Source organism: Pezoporus wallicus, unplaced genomic scaffold (genome assembly GCF_028554395.1).
Source record: "Pezoporus wallicus isolate ANWC-B61680 ecotype Strahan unplaced genomic scaffold, APGP_CSIRO_Pwel_v1 contig_6899, whole genome shotgun sequence".
Lineage (NCBI taxonomy): Eukaryota > Metazoa > Chordata > Aves > Psittaciformes > Psittacidae > Pezoporus > Pezoporus wallicus.
This window is the reverse complement of record NW_026638613.1, coordinates 2900909-2918057: the sequence shown is the minus strand read 5'-3', so window position 1 is coordinate 2918057 and position 17149 is coordinate 2900909. Positions and strand designations below refer to the sequence as shown.

The 17149-nt window shown below is 41.7% G+C and overlaps 2 protein-coding genes across 8 annotated transcripts; one reads left to right on the top strand and one right to left on the bottom strand.

Moving 5' to 3' along the window:
- Positions 1-1364: 1364 nt before the first annotated feature.
- On the bottom strand, positions 1365-13701 carry LRRC34 (leucine rich repeat containing 34). 7 transcript variants are annotated; one of them, XM_057411542.1, is made up of 12 exons: positions 12944-12970; positions 12515-12636; positions 11521-11645; positions 11318-11382; positions 10454-10537; positions 8705-8833; positions 7234-7329; positions 5201-5355; positions 4950-5105; positions 3415-3541; positions 2936-3135; positions 1365-1419 (listed from the first exon to the last, which is right to left on the bottom strand). In XM_057411542.1, exons 2-12 carry the CDS (start codon positions 12628-12630, stop codon positions 1365-1367), a joined length of 1308 nt encoding a protein of 435 aa, XP_057267525.1. In that variant the 5' UTR covers positions 12631-12636; positions 12944-12970. The 7 variants fall into 7 exon arrangements, with proteins under 7 accessions (XP_057267525.1, XP_057267520.1, XP_057267519.1 ...); XM_057411537.1 differs by lacking the exons at positions 1365-1419; positions 12944-12970 and adding an exon at positions 13205-13701 and having other exon boundaries at positions 2859-3135; positions 12515-12633; XM_057411536.1 differs by lacking the exon at positions 1365-1419 and having other exon boundaries at positions 2859-3135; positions 12944-12969.
- Positions 13158-16979, top strand: LRRIQ4 (leucine rich repeats and IQ motif containing 4). The gene is given in 8 exon segments (XM_057411565.1): positions 13158-13277; positions 15380-15863; positions 15866-15933; positions 15936-16016; positions 16019-16091; positions 16094-16270; positions 16273-16329; positions 16332-16979. Coding segments are annotated over 8 exon segments (1122 nt in total). The 3' UTR covers positions 16394-16979.
- Positions 16980-17149: the final 170 nt, after the last annotated feature.

The following is a 17149-nucleotide window of genomic DNA, read 5'->3' as shown; positions in this document are numbered from 1 at the left end:
GCTGTTGATAAGCCTTGCAGAATTAAGTTCAGATAAGGACTAATAACTGATTTTTTGGTTAAATTATTTTTAAAGTATCTTTCCTGTATATACAGTTTTTCCTCTGTTATTTGTATATATCTCAACTCTCAATTTTATAATCCCCTGGGAAGGGAGGGAGTTGTACATATTTAGCCTGAAGTGTTTTATGTTAGACTTTAATAAACTTGTTTTGTAATTTTCCCTCACCTGGTGTCTCCTGTTTGTAACTGCAGGGGGTAGCACAAAAAGAGGAGGGAAGCAGTCTAACATAACCACCCTCAAACACCCTGTCAGACGGATACGCGCTGAAGCACACTTAACACAGCAAGGATTGTTACATTACGCACCAAATTCTCATAATAGAAGATAGTTTGGGTTCTATTCAAACTGAATTAAACACAAACATTATTCTAAATACAATCCAATATAATGACTTTTAGGTTAATTTTTTTCCACTTGTTTTGAGGTGTCTGGGGGGGTGGGTTTTTACAGAGTGCTTTGAAGATGTACTTTTTTTTTCTAAACTACATGTTCAGTGAATTTATCAGAATTTGTATCTTAACATATTTTTACTAGATTGTTTCATTTTACAGAAGGTGGTGTGGTGACTAGAGCACACAGCAGGACTTAGGGGACCTGCACTGTACCACTGGTTTACTGGGTCAGTCGTTTTCCTTCCTTTTAAACTAGGGCAAAAATGCTGCCTTTCCACAAGCTGTGGAAGCTAAAGCAATGGTTAACTGAGCAGGATTACGCTTGCTAGAATAACTTGCTCAGAATAACATGGCAAAAAATTCTCTACGTCCAAAGAACACAAGAGACATCTTTTAAGAATGTCAAGGTTTGGTTTCCACAGAAAGGAAAGCAGTAAATAAATGTCGCTGGCATAGGCCTCTAAGCAATACAGGGTTTTGCACCAATAATTATTTTAGTGTGCAGGAAGCTGCTTATACAAAATTCAGTGGGAATTACTCTGCAGCCCTTTGTTGCAAAGGACTATCAAAGTAAACTATAACGTGAGCTAGTTTTATGGATGTCAATAGTGCAGAGTGCTCTTACCATCTTGCTATTAAACAATGGTTCAGAGACAGTACAAATACTTGTATAAATACAAGAGAAAGAAAGATGTGTGGAAAAAAGTTACCTTGATCTGAATGTTGTAGTGGCCTTTCTGGCAGAAAATTGTATCATCAGTGTCTCAGTATGGAAAGTACTCTATCGGAATGTAACCTGCAGAGCTCCAGTGCAGCAATGCCCATGAAAACACCAACTTTGATATTTGATAATACAGTCTCATCTAATTATTTTTAAACTTAGAAGTTTTTGTAGCATGTAGCTTGTTCTCAAACAATCACATTCAGTGTATCCTTAATTTTTGTTCTCATTGCTCTGTTTTTCCTGTTTAACCACAGTTAAACTATAAGCTTCTCTCTAGAACAGGGTTTTCAGTGTGATGTGTGGGCTTTCTACTTAACAAGACAAGTACAAGTTAGGAGGACCCTGTACAGGTACATGGAACAAACATACCTGCTCTGTGGATTTACCTCTTAAGTCCTCTTACGACAGTAAGTGCTTTTTGGAGCAACAGAGCCTGGCTCATTTGTGACTGGGGTGGGAGGAATGAAAAAACCCAACCAAACAACAGAACGCCTCCACATCTAGTGACTTCTACAGGTATGAGCAGAGTGGGTGGAAGAAGGAAACAAGCCGAGTGGTTCCCAAAATTCTACAAAGTCTGTACCCAAATCATTAAACAATGTTTAACTACCATTGTGTGTATATGTTGTCTTATTTGTGCAGAAGAGTTGCCACGTAGCTACTTCTTAATTTTTAAGAGACAGGAAGAAAAGACACCAAGGTTGGTGGGTGATTATCATTTGTTGTACAAGGAACAAGTACAAGTTGCAAGCTAATCAAAATACCAGCTTTAAAGTCCCAGCATTATAGTGGCTTAATGATTAGGTTAATTTAACTTGGGTTTAAAAAAAGGTTATTCTTGAAAAGAGATCAAAAGCACCATTACTAAGTAAAAGGAGAGTGTATGTAGAGCACAGTAGCAACAAACAGATTTACCCAAACCTTCCTGTTTCAGCAGGAATCTTCTTCTGCAGTATATCTGATTTGCTATCAAGTAAAGTTGCTGCCCAGCGGTAGTCCTGGGTGTAAGATTTTGTCAGCTTGATCTGCCTGGCTGTACTCCAACCTGCAGAGATGCAGTAACATTGCATATGGGCTCTCCCAGCTATATGGAAACCCAACGGCAGAGATCACAGCCCAGGAAGGGCAACAGCAGCTCTTCACCTGCAGCAGCCCGGTGGTCAGGACACTCCACTCAGATGCTCTGCAACTGCTCTGATCCAGCCTCTGCATCTTTTCTAAATAAGAAGCATTTGGTCTGAGAAGGTCATCTAAATAGAGCAGGGTAGTTAGCTGCTGAGAGTTCACTTCATGCCTCTGCACTGCTGCAGTCTAAACCCTTCATATGCCTCTGGGCAGTGACTGGTTTACTCTCCATTACTGTTAATGATACCTAATGTCACTCTTCATGCACTCCTGTGGTGAAAATGTTTTCCTCTGAGCATGTCATTTCACTAAATTTCTCACCTAGGAACTCTGGAACTACAGCTAGTCATGGTAAGGCAAAGAAGACAGTGTGCAATAGAAATGATTGCAGCAGAAATAACGCATTTTCGTATTAGCAGGCTCTTAATATATTGGCTGTTACTTATCAACAAATTTTAAAGTCATTGGTTCAATACTTTAATGCCATTTCTAGCAGGTTTAGATTCTTTCCAGACTAAAGACCCTAAGAAACAACATGCAGCAAGTATGATATCGATACAATCTTGTTTTCTAGAAACCAGACAGGAAAAGCTCAAGCATACCGAATGCTTCAAGCTGCTACCTCACTCACAAGTATTCTGAAACAGCTGCAATTGCCAGACTGGCATTAGCATCCTTTTTTGTCACTGCCCAATAACTTGGTGTCCAGTAGTAATGCTTCTGCAGGCCATGGGAGAGCTCTGCAAGGTAAATGTGCCCATCCACTTCATAAGGCTCCACGTCTGTGCAGTTAAGTTTCAGGCGGCCCATCTGAATTAATTCTGAAAGTGCCTGAAATGAGTAAAACCAAGAATGAGACACAGAATATTCTCTTGATTGCAGTGAAGTCTTTAGAAGATAACACACGACAGGAGAGTATTTGATTATTTCAGTATGCTGATGTCCAGTGAGTCTCATTACAGCACCACCATATTATAATTATTTAAATAAACCCCATAGTTAATCAAGTATCTTGCTCACTAATTATTGTCATTTTTACAATGACTGTAAACATGAACTAGGATAAACAAACTCCAACCCTCTTAGAGGAGTTCAGAAGCAAGCACTTACCATACAGGTGGCTTCATCAAATTTGTTCCCCCAGATGTAAATACAGGAAAGTTCTGTGTTTGTTTTCATTGCCTCTGAAAGAGCTACAAGTCCTTTGCCACTTATATTGTTGCTTACTACTGACAACCTAAACCAGAGAAAATAGTTGTGCAAATGTGTGCTAAACCACAGAATTCCCATCTCTTGGTCAAAACCAAGAGTTTAACTATGATTTACTCTTATATTTTATTATTACATATTATTATATATCTGATAAGTATATTGAAATTCTACATATGTTATTAATAAATATTTATTTGTATCAAGGCCAGTCCTACTATAAAATCTTTCCCATGTTGCTAAAGGCAGTTTGGACTATGGACTTGTACCATTTCTCAAGTCATTTCCATGACTGGTGCAGCCATACCAGGTTGTTCACTACTTAGTTCTTCAATCTCAGGGGCTGACTGCCTGGTGGCCAGGTCTCATCTCTCCTCTGCCTTGAAGCCCAAGCCCTGGCATTTCTCCAAGCTAAGCTTTGATCTTTGTGCAGTGGCAGTTATTTTTACATGAGTGAACCTGGAAGGCTTTCAGAGGCACCTAGCAGCCACCACCTCCTCAGTCTGCTACTTAAAACTAATGGCTTCAGGTAACGCCTTTGATCAGCTTTTACATCCTGCCAGGGCATGGTTTAATGCCGGCTACAAAATACACCCTGATGGAGAGATTACAGCTCTTTTGGGTTCACTCAGAAGCTAACTTAGAGGATTTTCTTAAGTATGGAAGATAAGAATCAACAAATATAGTGCCTTATCCCTGCATGGAGTCTTATTATCTTAAAATTCTGAAAGCTGTACAGCTCCTGCTTGGTTTTGGTTGTGTACCACAGGGACCTATGCTTTAAAGATGCAAAAAGAACTAACAAGATCTAATTTCCTCCCCCGCCACACGTCCCTCAGAACGACTGTAAAAACTGTGAATCACATGTAAGATGAACTACTACAAAGCTGAGCCAAACATCAGCCCCAAAAAGCCCTAAAGAGAAGAAAAGGTGTATGTCAGGCCACACAGCAGTGGATACAAGGTATAAAAAAAAAAAGTACACGAAAGATAAAGTGAGTAGAGAGCAATCCTGGAAGTGCAGGAATGTAAACACAAGGTGTTAGCATGTGGGGCTGAACGGCATGTCTTGGCCTTGTGTTTTACTCCTTTAGCTCATTCAGTTACCAAACACAGGCTTCTTGTGCTGCACAAAATACATTAGTATCTCGGGCCTGGCCTCCAGCTGCAGGGCTCTAAGAGGACCTGTGGCTCACTTCCAGCACAGGTCTCAGGGCATCTCTCATAGGAGGAAAAACCTATGCTTAGCAAAAGAATCCTACCCAATCCATCACGGTTTTTTCACCCCGAGAAGGAAAAACGGACCAAAAAGTATAGAACTTCCTGACTTTTCCATTTTGATCAACATCAAAGCACACAGTTTTGATGTCAGCTCAGACACTGCAAAGCCCAAGTTCCTTACACCTGCAGATTCTGGGGAAACTGTAAATACTAACGCCTGAAGAGTCCTGTTGTACAAAGCCAAGGCCTCACTCAGGTAGACGGCTCCATCATCTTCTATTTGGTTTGCATTAAGATCTAGGATTTGCAGGGTCTGGTTCCATTTTAGTAGTTTTCCCAGAAATTTTACACCGTCACTGGTTATTTTATTACTGAAAGAGAGAGATGCACACATTTTTTCTTAAAAAGGTGATAAGAAAATGAGTTTCTAATGTTAGTCAGGGCTGTGTCACTTAAAAACTCTTACCAGGCAAGATTAAGGTATCTCACGCTGGAGTTTTCATACAAAGCCTCACACAGTCTCTCCACACCAAAGTTTTTCATTTCATGCTTGCACAAGTGTAGTTCCACAAGAGAAGAGTTATTTTTCAACATCAGAGCTAGATGAAGTGTGGTCTCTTCCTAAGAACATACACTGAGTCTTATTAAGCTATACTTTGAGAAAAAATACAGTCTTGTTTCAGTAAAAGGGAGATTCACAACCACCAGAAAGATTTCATAGAATCATAGAATGGTTGGAAGCCACCTTAAAGCTCATCCAGTTCCATCCCCCCTGCCATGGGCAGGGACACCTTCCACTGCAACAGGTTTTTCCAAGCTCTGTCCAACCTGGCCTTGAACACTGCCAGGGATGGGGCAGCCACAGCTTCTCTGGGCAGCCTGTGCCAGTGACTCAGCACTCTTACAGTGAAGAACTTCTGAATATCTAAATCTCCCCTCTGTCAGTTTAAAGCCAGCTCCAATTGTCATATTCCTATATGCCTTGTAAAAAGCCCTTCTCCAGATTTCTTCATAAATTCCCTTTAGGAACTGGAAGGCTGTTGTAAGGTCTCCCCCAAGATTTCTATTCTCTGAACAAGCCCAACTCTCTCAGCCTGTCAGTTTGGTCATCAGTAATGTTCTATTGTTGTGTATTGAATTAAAAATAGCTGGGAAACAATATATAAGGATTATACTGAAATAAATAAATAAAATACTGGAAAGATATATGCACATTGATAGTGCTATATACATCCCTGCAGATACCAAAAGCATCAGTGTTTGAATCATTATGTCCAATTAGTTTTCCTTCCAGTCAATGCTCTTAAACTGAATGTTTGAGTTAGTCCTCACTAACATTAAAAGTACTTTGTTATGATGCTAGTCTATTATTTCAGCAAAAGAAATAGGATTGCTACAGGAAAAAATATACCTTCTGTCATTGTAAGACTCAGTTCATTTTGAAGTTTTGATAAGAAAATAATGAGTGAATACTTAGAGCCAAAAATGAGGGAACAACCTAGAGGCCTCAGAAAATTAGAGAATTGAAGGTAGGAACAGCGGCCAGTAGAATCTCACAGGTACAGACCGTGCCCTTACTGGTATTTATTTTCAATAGCAGTATTTTAAATTGACTTCTAAAACTGGGGTTAGGTAGATCAAGCCCTGTCTTAGTAGAAAAGAAACAACTAAAACCTGCTTAAACTGTGGGAATTTAGGAAGATCTGGCCTTCACAACAGTTCAATTTCATTATCCTACCAGCAGGAAAATACTGTCCATAGCACAGACACCCGAGAATTGCTGCCAGTCTGGTGAAACCACCGCTAGAAGCAGCTTTACAGCCAAGACTTCAGCAGGAAAAGCAAGGAGCAGAAGCTGCATGCCTGCAAGCAAAAGCCCCACAGCTCTGTGTATCTGTACTTGTAGATTCTCTTTTCAGCGCTTGATTGTTCCGGAAGGATTACGTCTTCCTTTTGGGTAACAAATGCATAGTAGGGTTTACATTGATGAGGTGCGTTCATTTGTTAAATTTGTGCTTCAAGTTCACGCAGTAAAACAACCACACATTCCAGTGATTATGGCGTATTGTTAAAGCGTGCCTTTCTTCTTTAAGCTGCGGGTATTGCACTGCTGAGATAAATAGCAGTCTTTTGTTCTTCCTCTCATTTCCTGCTGAACACCATTTCTCCCCATTTGCTGAACTATGCATGAAACTCTCCACACTGTAACAGCAGAAGGAATACTTGGTTCTCCAATATCAAGCCCTTTCCATTAGCTCATGATTTAACAAAAGTGTATGTACCAAGAAAGCAATTTTTAAACAATTAACCTTCTAGTTAAACCGCGGCAGCCTGTGATTGCACAAAACTTGGCACAGAAAGAGAGAAAGAGTATTTCTGCAACAATTTACTTCACTTTGTAAGGAAACACAGAGAGCCATGCAGTTCAGATGTACATAAAGGCGTAAGTACTGACTTTACTATGCTTCCCTCAGCTAAAACTACAGTCTGCTTACATACCTCTTGGCTGAACAGTAAAGGACGATTTAGGTTTATTGCTTTGACTGATTTGTTCTGATTCAGGGCTGATGCTGTTGCTATTAGACATTGCACACCCTGGAAATAAAAATAAACTCTTTAGAAAAAAACTATTTGATGTATAAATCAAGCTAACAAATTACCGCAACTTCCTAGAATTGATTGTCAGAAGATCAAAAACATCAAATGGGCTCAGATTAGAAATACTGTTATTTCTGCCCCCATGCACTCTGGAGAGATACAAATGCAGCTGGCAAGTGCTTACAGACACACAATGTATTTTCTGATAATACCAGTGCCAGCTCCCCGTGGAATAATAGAGTGGAATTCATCTCAGTAGTACAAATGACTAGGAAATTTGGCAACTCGGAAAATAAAAACCAAGAATAATGCATCTCAAAGATACTCATCCATTTAATTGATCCTCTATTTTGGTTTTCCTAATTTATGAAGCAAAACCAGCTTGCGTGTTTTCCCTGAAGTCTATGATAAAAGTCTTAGCTAACATTTATCTACTAGGTAAATTCACACTAAATGTGAATAATGTGGTACAAAGAATACAGTCTAGAATACAGGCCAATTTGGATTTTTTTTATTTCCTTCTAGTTTGCTCACTGATTTATATTTGTGCTATTTTCCAGTTAGGCTGGTCTGCACCCAAAGCCCCTTCATTCTAAACCAACTCTCTACGAACTCCCTACCAAGCATAAACACATTAAGCTTTCAAATAAATCCTACACTGGCTACACTTCCCTTGTTTATGTATTCGTAACACCCAGCACACTTCCTGAGGTATTCCCCCTTCTAGTTTAGGAGCAAATTCTGCAATTCCAGGAAACGAATATAGGATTTAAAAGCTATCCACAGGTTTTTATACTGGCTAGAGTAGGAAGCACCCTGTTTAGTCCATGGAGGCATTCCTATCCTCACGATCTCCCTGCTCATGACTCCAGGAGACACCAGGTTATTTAGGATCAAATCAGGCTCATTTTGAGCAGCCTTTCTGCTCAATTCAGCACTGTTGTGCTTATGTCCTTTAGGGACTGAAGCCTGATAGGAGCAACAGAGCTATGGGACTGGGCTACTTTCAGGTGCACTGGATACTTCAGAAGGAAAAGCGCCTCCAGGGAATAAGAAGTCCTTCCTTCAACATGACTTACACAGGACTTAGGCAGCACAACAAAAATGAACAGCAGAAACAAATCTCAGAAAATGTGAAAGCCAAGCAGTTGAATTCCCAGGGACATAGTGGCTCATATACATCATCAGTTGTGACTTCTCAGGTGTATGCAACATGCTTGTCCAAGTACACACTGCAATATTATATATTGCTACCACAAAATGTAAAATCAATGTCAACAGATGGCATTTTCCCCTCATTAAGTAGTGCAGAACCTTTGTAATATCCTTGAAAGACTTAGGTCATTGCTGATTATTTCACTGGGTTACTCACTATATCACAGTCTCCAAGATCCAACTTCTCCAAGGTTGAATTAATTTGTAGCATTGAAGCAAAGAACATCCCACCTTTGTCTCCTATTTTGTTCCCAGTCATTCTCATATGCAGAAGAGTTTTATTCCCCTAAACAAAATAAAAATAGGAGACAGAAAAAAAATCAATGCCTTTGAAGCGGCCTGAAAAACAACACTGTCCTTTCCCCTGTGAATCCTGCTGGCTGTCACACAAAGACAAAACAACCCTCCAGAAGAATCGTGTTTAAGTGATAACACTAAGCTGTTGGCTCAGGCTTTCCTCAGTGGAATGAAATGCATGAGAGTCTGGAAGCAAAACTCAAATATTTGAGAACTTTTGTTTCTCCCAAGTTGACAAATCTCACACGCACAAAAATAATCCTGCCTAAATAAATCTGCCTGAATTGGCATCTGAAATGTAAATTATAACAAAACTGATTTAAATCTAGTAAGTGTTTTAAGCAAGAATATAGTTTGCTTTATTTTTCATCGGGTTTTAAAGCACACGACCAGTCGAAGCTCAGTGAAGCCGGTCACCTTCAGTAGGACTACTTAGTAGAGTCAAACCAATGTGCAAGTCTTTGCAGGAGTGGAGGCATCACTGGCAATATAAAGTTCTGATCAGAGGTCTAGAAAATCAGCATCTTTCCCCTCACCCTCCATAGAATTTCAATGGATATAAAACGGCTATTCAACTGTTAAAGCCCAAAATGAAATGCAGAGTAGCTTTGTATTTTTATTTCCTTTATAATCACTTATTACCAGAGATCACATTTGAGGAAGAGATTACAAACCAAGTAGTTGTTAGCAGCAGAACTAATGAAGCCCAGTTTCATACAGGTTTGAGGTCTTCCACATGTCCCCAGCACACCTTCACCTGATGCAGTACCTCACTCCAGCCATCTTCTTCCCTCTCCCTCCCTAACAACCTACCTTCACCCCCAGACTTCCCTGCCTGGCCCAATGGCAGCAGGAACCCATGCAGCCCAGGGGTCCTGCCATCTGCCTGCTCAGCAAACCCAGCAAATGCTGCTGGGGCTGTACAAAGAGCTTTGGGGGCTGCTTGCAAGCCCAGAATGATCTACTGTACAACCTCAGTGCTTTGGTGGCTGCTTGCAAGCCCGGTATGATCTACTGTACAACCTTAGTGCTCTGGTGGCCTGTCAAATTTAGCTGAAGTCGGTTCAGAGTCCAAAGACTGTGAAGGAGGAAGAGCGAGCTCACATGAGTCTCATTTCACAAACACTACAAATCATGCACACAAGCCTCATTTCCTTGGGAAGCCACATTAAAAATAACAGACTTTTTTTTATGATGCTGCTGCAAGGCAGAGTTTTGAAAACATGGCTGAGACATCTTGAATCCAGACAAATACTGACATCGAGGTACAGGTAAAAATAATGCAATTCTTTTCTTTTAAAAGAAGAAATTGATGGCACTGCATATCCCACAGCAGAGCATTTTTCACTTGGAAAAATCCAGCTGTGATAGTTGTGATAATTAAGTGTTAATGGCAGCACAGTACAACGTTTTCTTGTGTGAAACCTGATTTCTGAAGTTTGCTTTGAGAAAACAAGCAGTCCCTGTGATACAGTAAACCACTGAATGGACCGAAGAGAGAGGGCCCCTTCAGCCAGCTCTGATGTTGGCAGGACAGCTAGTACAGTTCCTCAAAAGCAAAAATATCAAACGAGATACCATTGTTTAAATCTGCCAGGCAAATACTCACATGGAGCGCTTTTGCTATCAGCTCTGCTCCACTTGTGCCAATATTATTAAACATCAGGTTCAGGTACCTCAGAGAGGAGCTTTCCTGAGGAACAAACAAATCAGAAAGCAATCAGACTCCTTTCCAGAGCAAGCCTGCAGTTTTCAAAGAGGATATGCATCACACTTGTACTTAAAACCTCTGACCTTTACTGCATTTCAGACAGCCCTTGATTTGGAGAAGTAGTTAAAGAATGCCAGTGTCAGATGATGAGGAAAAGGCAGAAAAACATGTAGCACATAAAAACATGTCCTCAGGATGCTTACAGAAACCACTTGCGAACCCAAGTGCTCAGCATGACCAAACGAGGCAGGTGGTCAAGCTCAGATGCAGACCTTCAGGCACTTTGCAAACCTCATGGCACACCCTGAGCTCCAGGAACACAGGCACCAAGTGGTAACTCACCATTTTCCATCTCTATTCCAGTGCTTATAATGACAAAAAGGCAGCATTAAAGTTTCCTATGTTTAGACCTACAAAAAGTCTAACAGAGGTGATAAGTATCTAAAACAAACGCCCTGGGACATTTGACACTTCCATGACCTCCTTCGTTAAACTGAACGGTAAGCCTAAAAGCCCCACAATTTATTCAACCGTTCTTTCTTTTGGACACCTTAGCCAGATGTCCAAGGGTGTTCTACTAGAAATGAAAGATCTTCCCAGAGAATACAGTCTGAGATTTTAGTAGGATGGATTTGGATGTGAAAGTAAAAAGTACTGAAATTTTGCCAAACAATTGCACTCTTGTCTCCAATACAGCACATACAAATATTATCACAGCCAAATAAATTACAAGTTGCTGAAAGAGAAACATCACTGTGGCACCTGGAGGAATGTTGCCATGGTCTTTGCTCCAGCATCAGTCAATACATTATACCTAAGATCCAAACCTGAAAAAGATGAACGAAGAATGTGACAGATGCATATCTACAATGAACTGATCTCTGAAAAAGAAACCAAAACAAACCCTGCTTAAGTTTTCTTATATTAACACATCAATGTTTAAATGTATATTAAAAAAAGCTTACCTGTGACAAATGCAGCCGTACGTAAGACAGAGACAAGAACTTGAAGATTGTCATCTGTAACTCTCTGCACAGGCACTAAATGACTATTTCCAGCTATTTTTAATGTGAACCCTTTTGTCCATATGCTGAAACATAAAAATGTAAGCACATGGGGAGAAGTAAAATGCTACAGATAAATGAATTCTCTCTCCAGATAGGAAGTATATCCAGGCTTGCCCTCGCTGATGTGTTTCATGCAGTTAGCTGCTGCTGTGACCTTTGGTAATGCCATGGCAGACAATGTGATTCAAACTGTACTTCAGCACTGTCCTTTCTGATAATCTGGACACTGCACAGCTGCTTAGCACACATGCACAAAAAGCAGGAAGAAGCAAGATGAGGGGAAGGCAGATGGAAATATAGACTATCCTGGAGATTACCTCATTATCTCCTATTTTCTTGTTCCTTTTCATTTATTTACCCTAACCTGCCCTCAGGATCAAAACCTAACACAAACCATTTCACCATGCTGTATTTTCTCAGGTTTTCTCTAGAAAGGATAATTAACTTTGACCCCAGGAGCATCCATGGGAGGAAGCCCTATCTAGACACATAATGAGAGAGAATTTGGGTAGTTAATAACTTGGCAGGATTCAGAGACGTTTTAGGGAAGCTAACTGTATGCAGCTGAGGCTTTTTTAAACAGTAGACAAAAGGAAGGGAGTTAGAATTTGGGTTTGGCTTTGGCTTTTTTAAGGGACAGAAAGGCACCATCCTGTACATTTTTCACTTTTTTGATTTCACTGCTTGTAAAGCTGCCCAGAAGGGATATATATCTACAAACTTCTGCCAAGATGATGTCAAGATGAGTCAAACCAGAACTTCAGCAGTAAATGCTAAATATGATTTGTGTTTCAGCCTGAAACTGCATGAACTTTCTCACTGTTCAACTCCTTGTCCTGCTATCTTAAGACTTTCAGAGGCATCTGAAACACATCGTTCGTTATTTCCTTACATTTCATCATTTTTATCAGCTTCTTGAAGCACATGAGCAATGAAAGGGTTTTCAGGTTGGCCCAAATTTTGGCAGACCTGCACATAGTGCTGGTGAAGATCTGGGCAAACTGACATGACCTGCTGGAAAACAAAACAAAGCGTTATTGCATCGTTATTGCAGCCTAGCAACATCACCATAGACCCAAGCGCTGTCGTGCTGCGCTTTGCATAACAGTAAAACTGGGCTTGGTCTGAAAAGGGTTACAACTGCCGGTATGCAGCACATGAATAACAGATACAGACAGACAAGAAAAGAATCGGGAAAAATGTGGATTTGTGGATGTGTTCCTGAAGCCATCCCAAGGAACCTGAGCTAACAATTAGAATTCATACAAGCAGGACCTTTGCTCCCTCTAAAAGCGGCGAGCCCCGACCTCCGCAGGCCTACCTGAGCGATTCACACCGGCGCCCTCTCCCTGCGCCAGCCCGCGGGCGAGCCAGGCTGCCCCAACCTTAACAACGGTTGGTAATGAAGCCTGTTTCCAAGGAGGATGTGACAGGCCCTCCAGGAGGGAGCTGGCAAAGGCAGCCAGACTCAGCCCATGGCCCTGGCATGACGCCCCACCGCCACCCTTCCCCTCCTCACTGTGGAGAGCGGCCGCATGCGTGGTGCCCGACCGCTGTATGGAGGGGTGCTTCATCAGCTCACCCCCAGAGTATTTACTCAGCCGTCTGCCCTCAGTCTCCAAGGAGGCTTTGCAAAAGTTTCCGTGGTTGCATGGGTTAGCAGTTACTTCAAAGGTGTCTGTGCTGGTCCTTTCCACCAAATTAATCCTGCTAGTGGCTTCACTATTGCCTTTGTACGCAGCAGCGAGTAAGCTAGGATTGCACACTCTCCTGTCCCACAGCGTCTGGGGCTCACTCCCAAGTACTGAACTTGGAGCCAATAAAGAAGAAAATACCCTTGTGCAACATCTGAATTGGACTGGGAAGCCCAGCATGCGTCTCCCCCATGGTGGTTGCTCAGTTCTTCCTTCTCATCTTGGTGGCACCTGGAAACCATTCATCTCTGAAAACATGATGTCCTCCCAGAATGGCTACCGCAGGAGAGAAGAGGGTATTTAGTAGGAGATGACTGTCAGCTACCTCTTGACCTCTATTTTCTCCTAGCATTCCTTAAATGCCAGCGAGAGATTTCTTCTATCCAGACATCGGGTCTCTCCCTTCCCACCTCTTGCTCTTTTGCTGCTGGCAACAGTACAACTTTGAGGATTGTCAAATACCAGATTCACTGGCATCTCTCTGGCTCAGGGTGCCACCTTTCTCCAGCAGGACTCTCCCAGTTTTACCATCAGCATAGCTGAAGAAATGTCAGGGTTTGTAAATAGGGCCCTTCAAGACACAAGGAGATTGCTTTATCCAGCTCCCTTGACTTCACAAGTTCACTCTCTGAATTTGGCTGTTGGGACACTTCCGAATGCACTTGTAAGAAATACCCCTGTGTTGCTTTTACAGCCTTTTAAGTATAGCTTGCGTGCTAATAAAAGACAAAGGGGAAGCTGGCACATAGACGGGAAATTTCAGCCGAAACTCATTGTAGTCAGAGCAATAAAAGGGCTAGAACAAGGTTTGATACTTGAAACCAAGCTCAAGGGGGGAGGGATGGGGAGGGACGGAGGAAGTAGGCCACTATACCGTAAGAGCACACGTGTAAGTAAGAAGAGCTGCCTGAACTAGAGTAGTGGGAAATGTAAACAGGGGCAGGACTTCACGTGAGTAATTTAGGCGCTTCGGATAAGGCTGTAAACCTCTGAGTACCTAACCAGCAGGGAAACAAGGGAGGGACTTTGCGGTTTGGAGTAGGGATTAAAAGAAGGCTGTAAGCAGGGTGAGCTCTCCTCACTGGGGCACCTGTTTTTGCGAAAACGTTTAATAGATTTCTGCTTTGCTGTTGAGTCTGACCTCAGTCTTTGAGGACATTTCCTACATTCCTCACATGAAGGGATTCAAAGATACGGTCCTGCTGTATGTACTGCGAGATTTGATCAAAGAACACAAATAGCTACTTGCAGGGGCACAGCTTGAGACTGGAACCAGTCCCTAAATGCTGAATTCTGTCAGTACTTAGCACAGGAAGGTCCCTGAGTACTGGTGATTTTTCATTTTTTTAATCTTCTGGAATTAGAAATACGGAGCTGAGACAAGGAGGCACAAAAGCACAATGTAGTCAGTTCCAAGTAACATTAAGTTTGATGGCTTTGTAATGGAAAATAACTGCGGTGCTTGATGGTAGTTGACATAGTTTCAGGTCCTTAGGACCTTAGTACAAAAAGTGTATGAAAAGCAGAATAGAAAAACCGGACCTGGGGATGGGGAGAATCTGGGACTAGCAGATATCCAGGATGGGCACAGTTAAACTAACTGATAAGTAGAAGGACAGGATGATTACTGTGTTTGTGGTGTTCGTGAACCCACTAAACTGGTGTAAACATCTACTGGGGAGTATCCCGGGACTAGCAGATGTCCAGGATGGGAGCAGTTAAACTTAAATGGTGAGTAGGACAGGATGATTGCTATGCCTGTAATGTTAATCAAGCTGGTGCTGCAAAGACTGCCAGAAGATTGTTGGGAGAAGTAAACAACCCTTAAAGACCACCATCACATTTTTTGTATGCATGTGGGAAACTTTCTGGAAAATGATGTAATTCATGTGTAGCCTCATATATAAGGATAGCCTGTATCCTGTATATGGGCACGCACGTTAGGAGGAGCTATCTCCCGGCGCCGCAATAAAGAATACCTGCTTGTCAACTTGAAACTCTGTTGGCGAGTTTGTGCCTGGAGTTTTCTCCGAATCAGAGCAGAGATGGCTGAGTCTCAGTAGAGCCAAGAGGCCAGTGCAGGGGGCAGTCACTGGCCCAAAGCTGATTCTGTTGGTTTTGAGTATGATACACAAGAAATACCACTGAATAAAGTGCCAGAGAATGAAGCTCTTTCTCCCACACGTGTCACACAGAGGATATTTTTCATAATGATTTATCCAACAAGTAACTGAACAGTCTTGCCAGGGGTCTTGAGTCTAGAATATCTGGAAGAGCTGCATACAGGGTAGAACCTGATTGTAAGCATCCCCAGAGACATAAATTGCCTGAGGCATATGAAGGTCCCCTACTTGGATCAGAATCACATACAAGATATATGCAAAGAACTGGGGGAGATGAAATCTCCTCTGATCTTAGATGTAACAATCCTCTCTCTTGTAGTTTGCAGCAAGCTGTAGTCCCTTTGTCAGCTCAGGCTTAACAAAGCAGACTGGCATGAAATTCCAGTGCAGATCTGTGGATACCTCTATCACATTGAACTGCTTGGCCTTCTGACAATCATCTCAAGTGTCTGCCTAAAGAAAGAGTTAACCTCAAAAAAAAAAAAAAAAATCAAGGAAATTTACCTCCAAAAAAAGATTTGAAAGTTTTCCCAAGGAGCTTTGTCATATTGCTAATTCAGAAATAATAGATCTAAAGTACAAAATATAATCAGTGTCATCACAGAAGAGGGAGGCTTTTTGACAAACCCAGTTAAGCCACTTTTAGCTTTTAATAACTTTCCCCCATTCCTCCTTCACTGCAACACTGCCAGAAGCTTGCTATGCTGGATCTGTCTCATAATCTCCTGCACAAGCTTCCCCCAGGTTTGAAGAATCTCACTGAAATGAGACTGCTCAAACTGCTTGCAGCCTGAAGAAGTTCCCACCAGATCTGCTGCTGGTTGTCCCTTTCTGTGTTTATATAAATGACAACTCCCTTGATGGTATTCCTAAAGGAATATGCACTATGAAATCCTGGAAGTATTGGCCCTGGATGACAATCAGATACAGGAGTTGTTTGGCCCTTTGTTTTAATTTATATTTTATTGATACCTCCCTTTTGCAAAATCTAAGTTCTTCATTACAGCTGTGTGCCATCTTTCTTTACTACAGTGAGAAGGCATGTACCACCTGGTATGCACCTGAACCTGGGTTATTCATCACTGTATTCAGGCAGGGAGAAGAAAGCAAGAATGTGGAAACACTGACCTTTGTGTTGAATTACAAAGATGAAATCCCAATTGGCTAGCCTGCTTCCATTGTTTTGAGTCTTTATTTTTTTTTTGTGTACACTGGAAAGTTAGAACTGCATTTGCTTAGACTCAATACTGTGAAGGTAGTGAGGCCCTGGCACAGGTTGCCCAGAGAAGTTGTGGCTGCCGTCCCTGGAAGTGTTCAAAACCAGGTTGGAGGAGGCTTTGAGCAACCTGGTCTAGTGGAAGGTGTCCCTGCCTGTGGCAGGGGGGTTGGAGCTGGACTATCTTTAAGGTCCCTTCCAACCCAAACCATTCTGTGATTCTACCACAAACTGAAACAGAGCAGATGGCAATTTAAAAATGGATGTAGTATTATTAATGCCTTTAACACCACTAACATTTGCAGTTCATTTGATTTGTTTGGAAGGATGATTCCAGGCAGGCAGAACACATGCATTTCTGCCGGAACCTGCCTTTCCATCCTGTCTTAACTGAGGTGTAAAAAGCTGTTTTGAGAGTATCCCTACACTTCTGCAAAACTCTTATCTGATGTTTTGACAGTCTTTAGTTAACAGTATTTTGAATGACTGCAAGC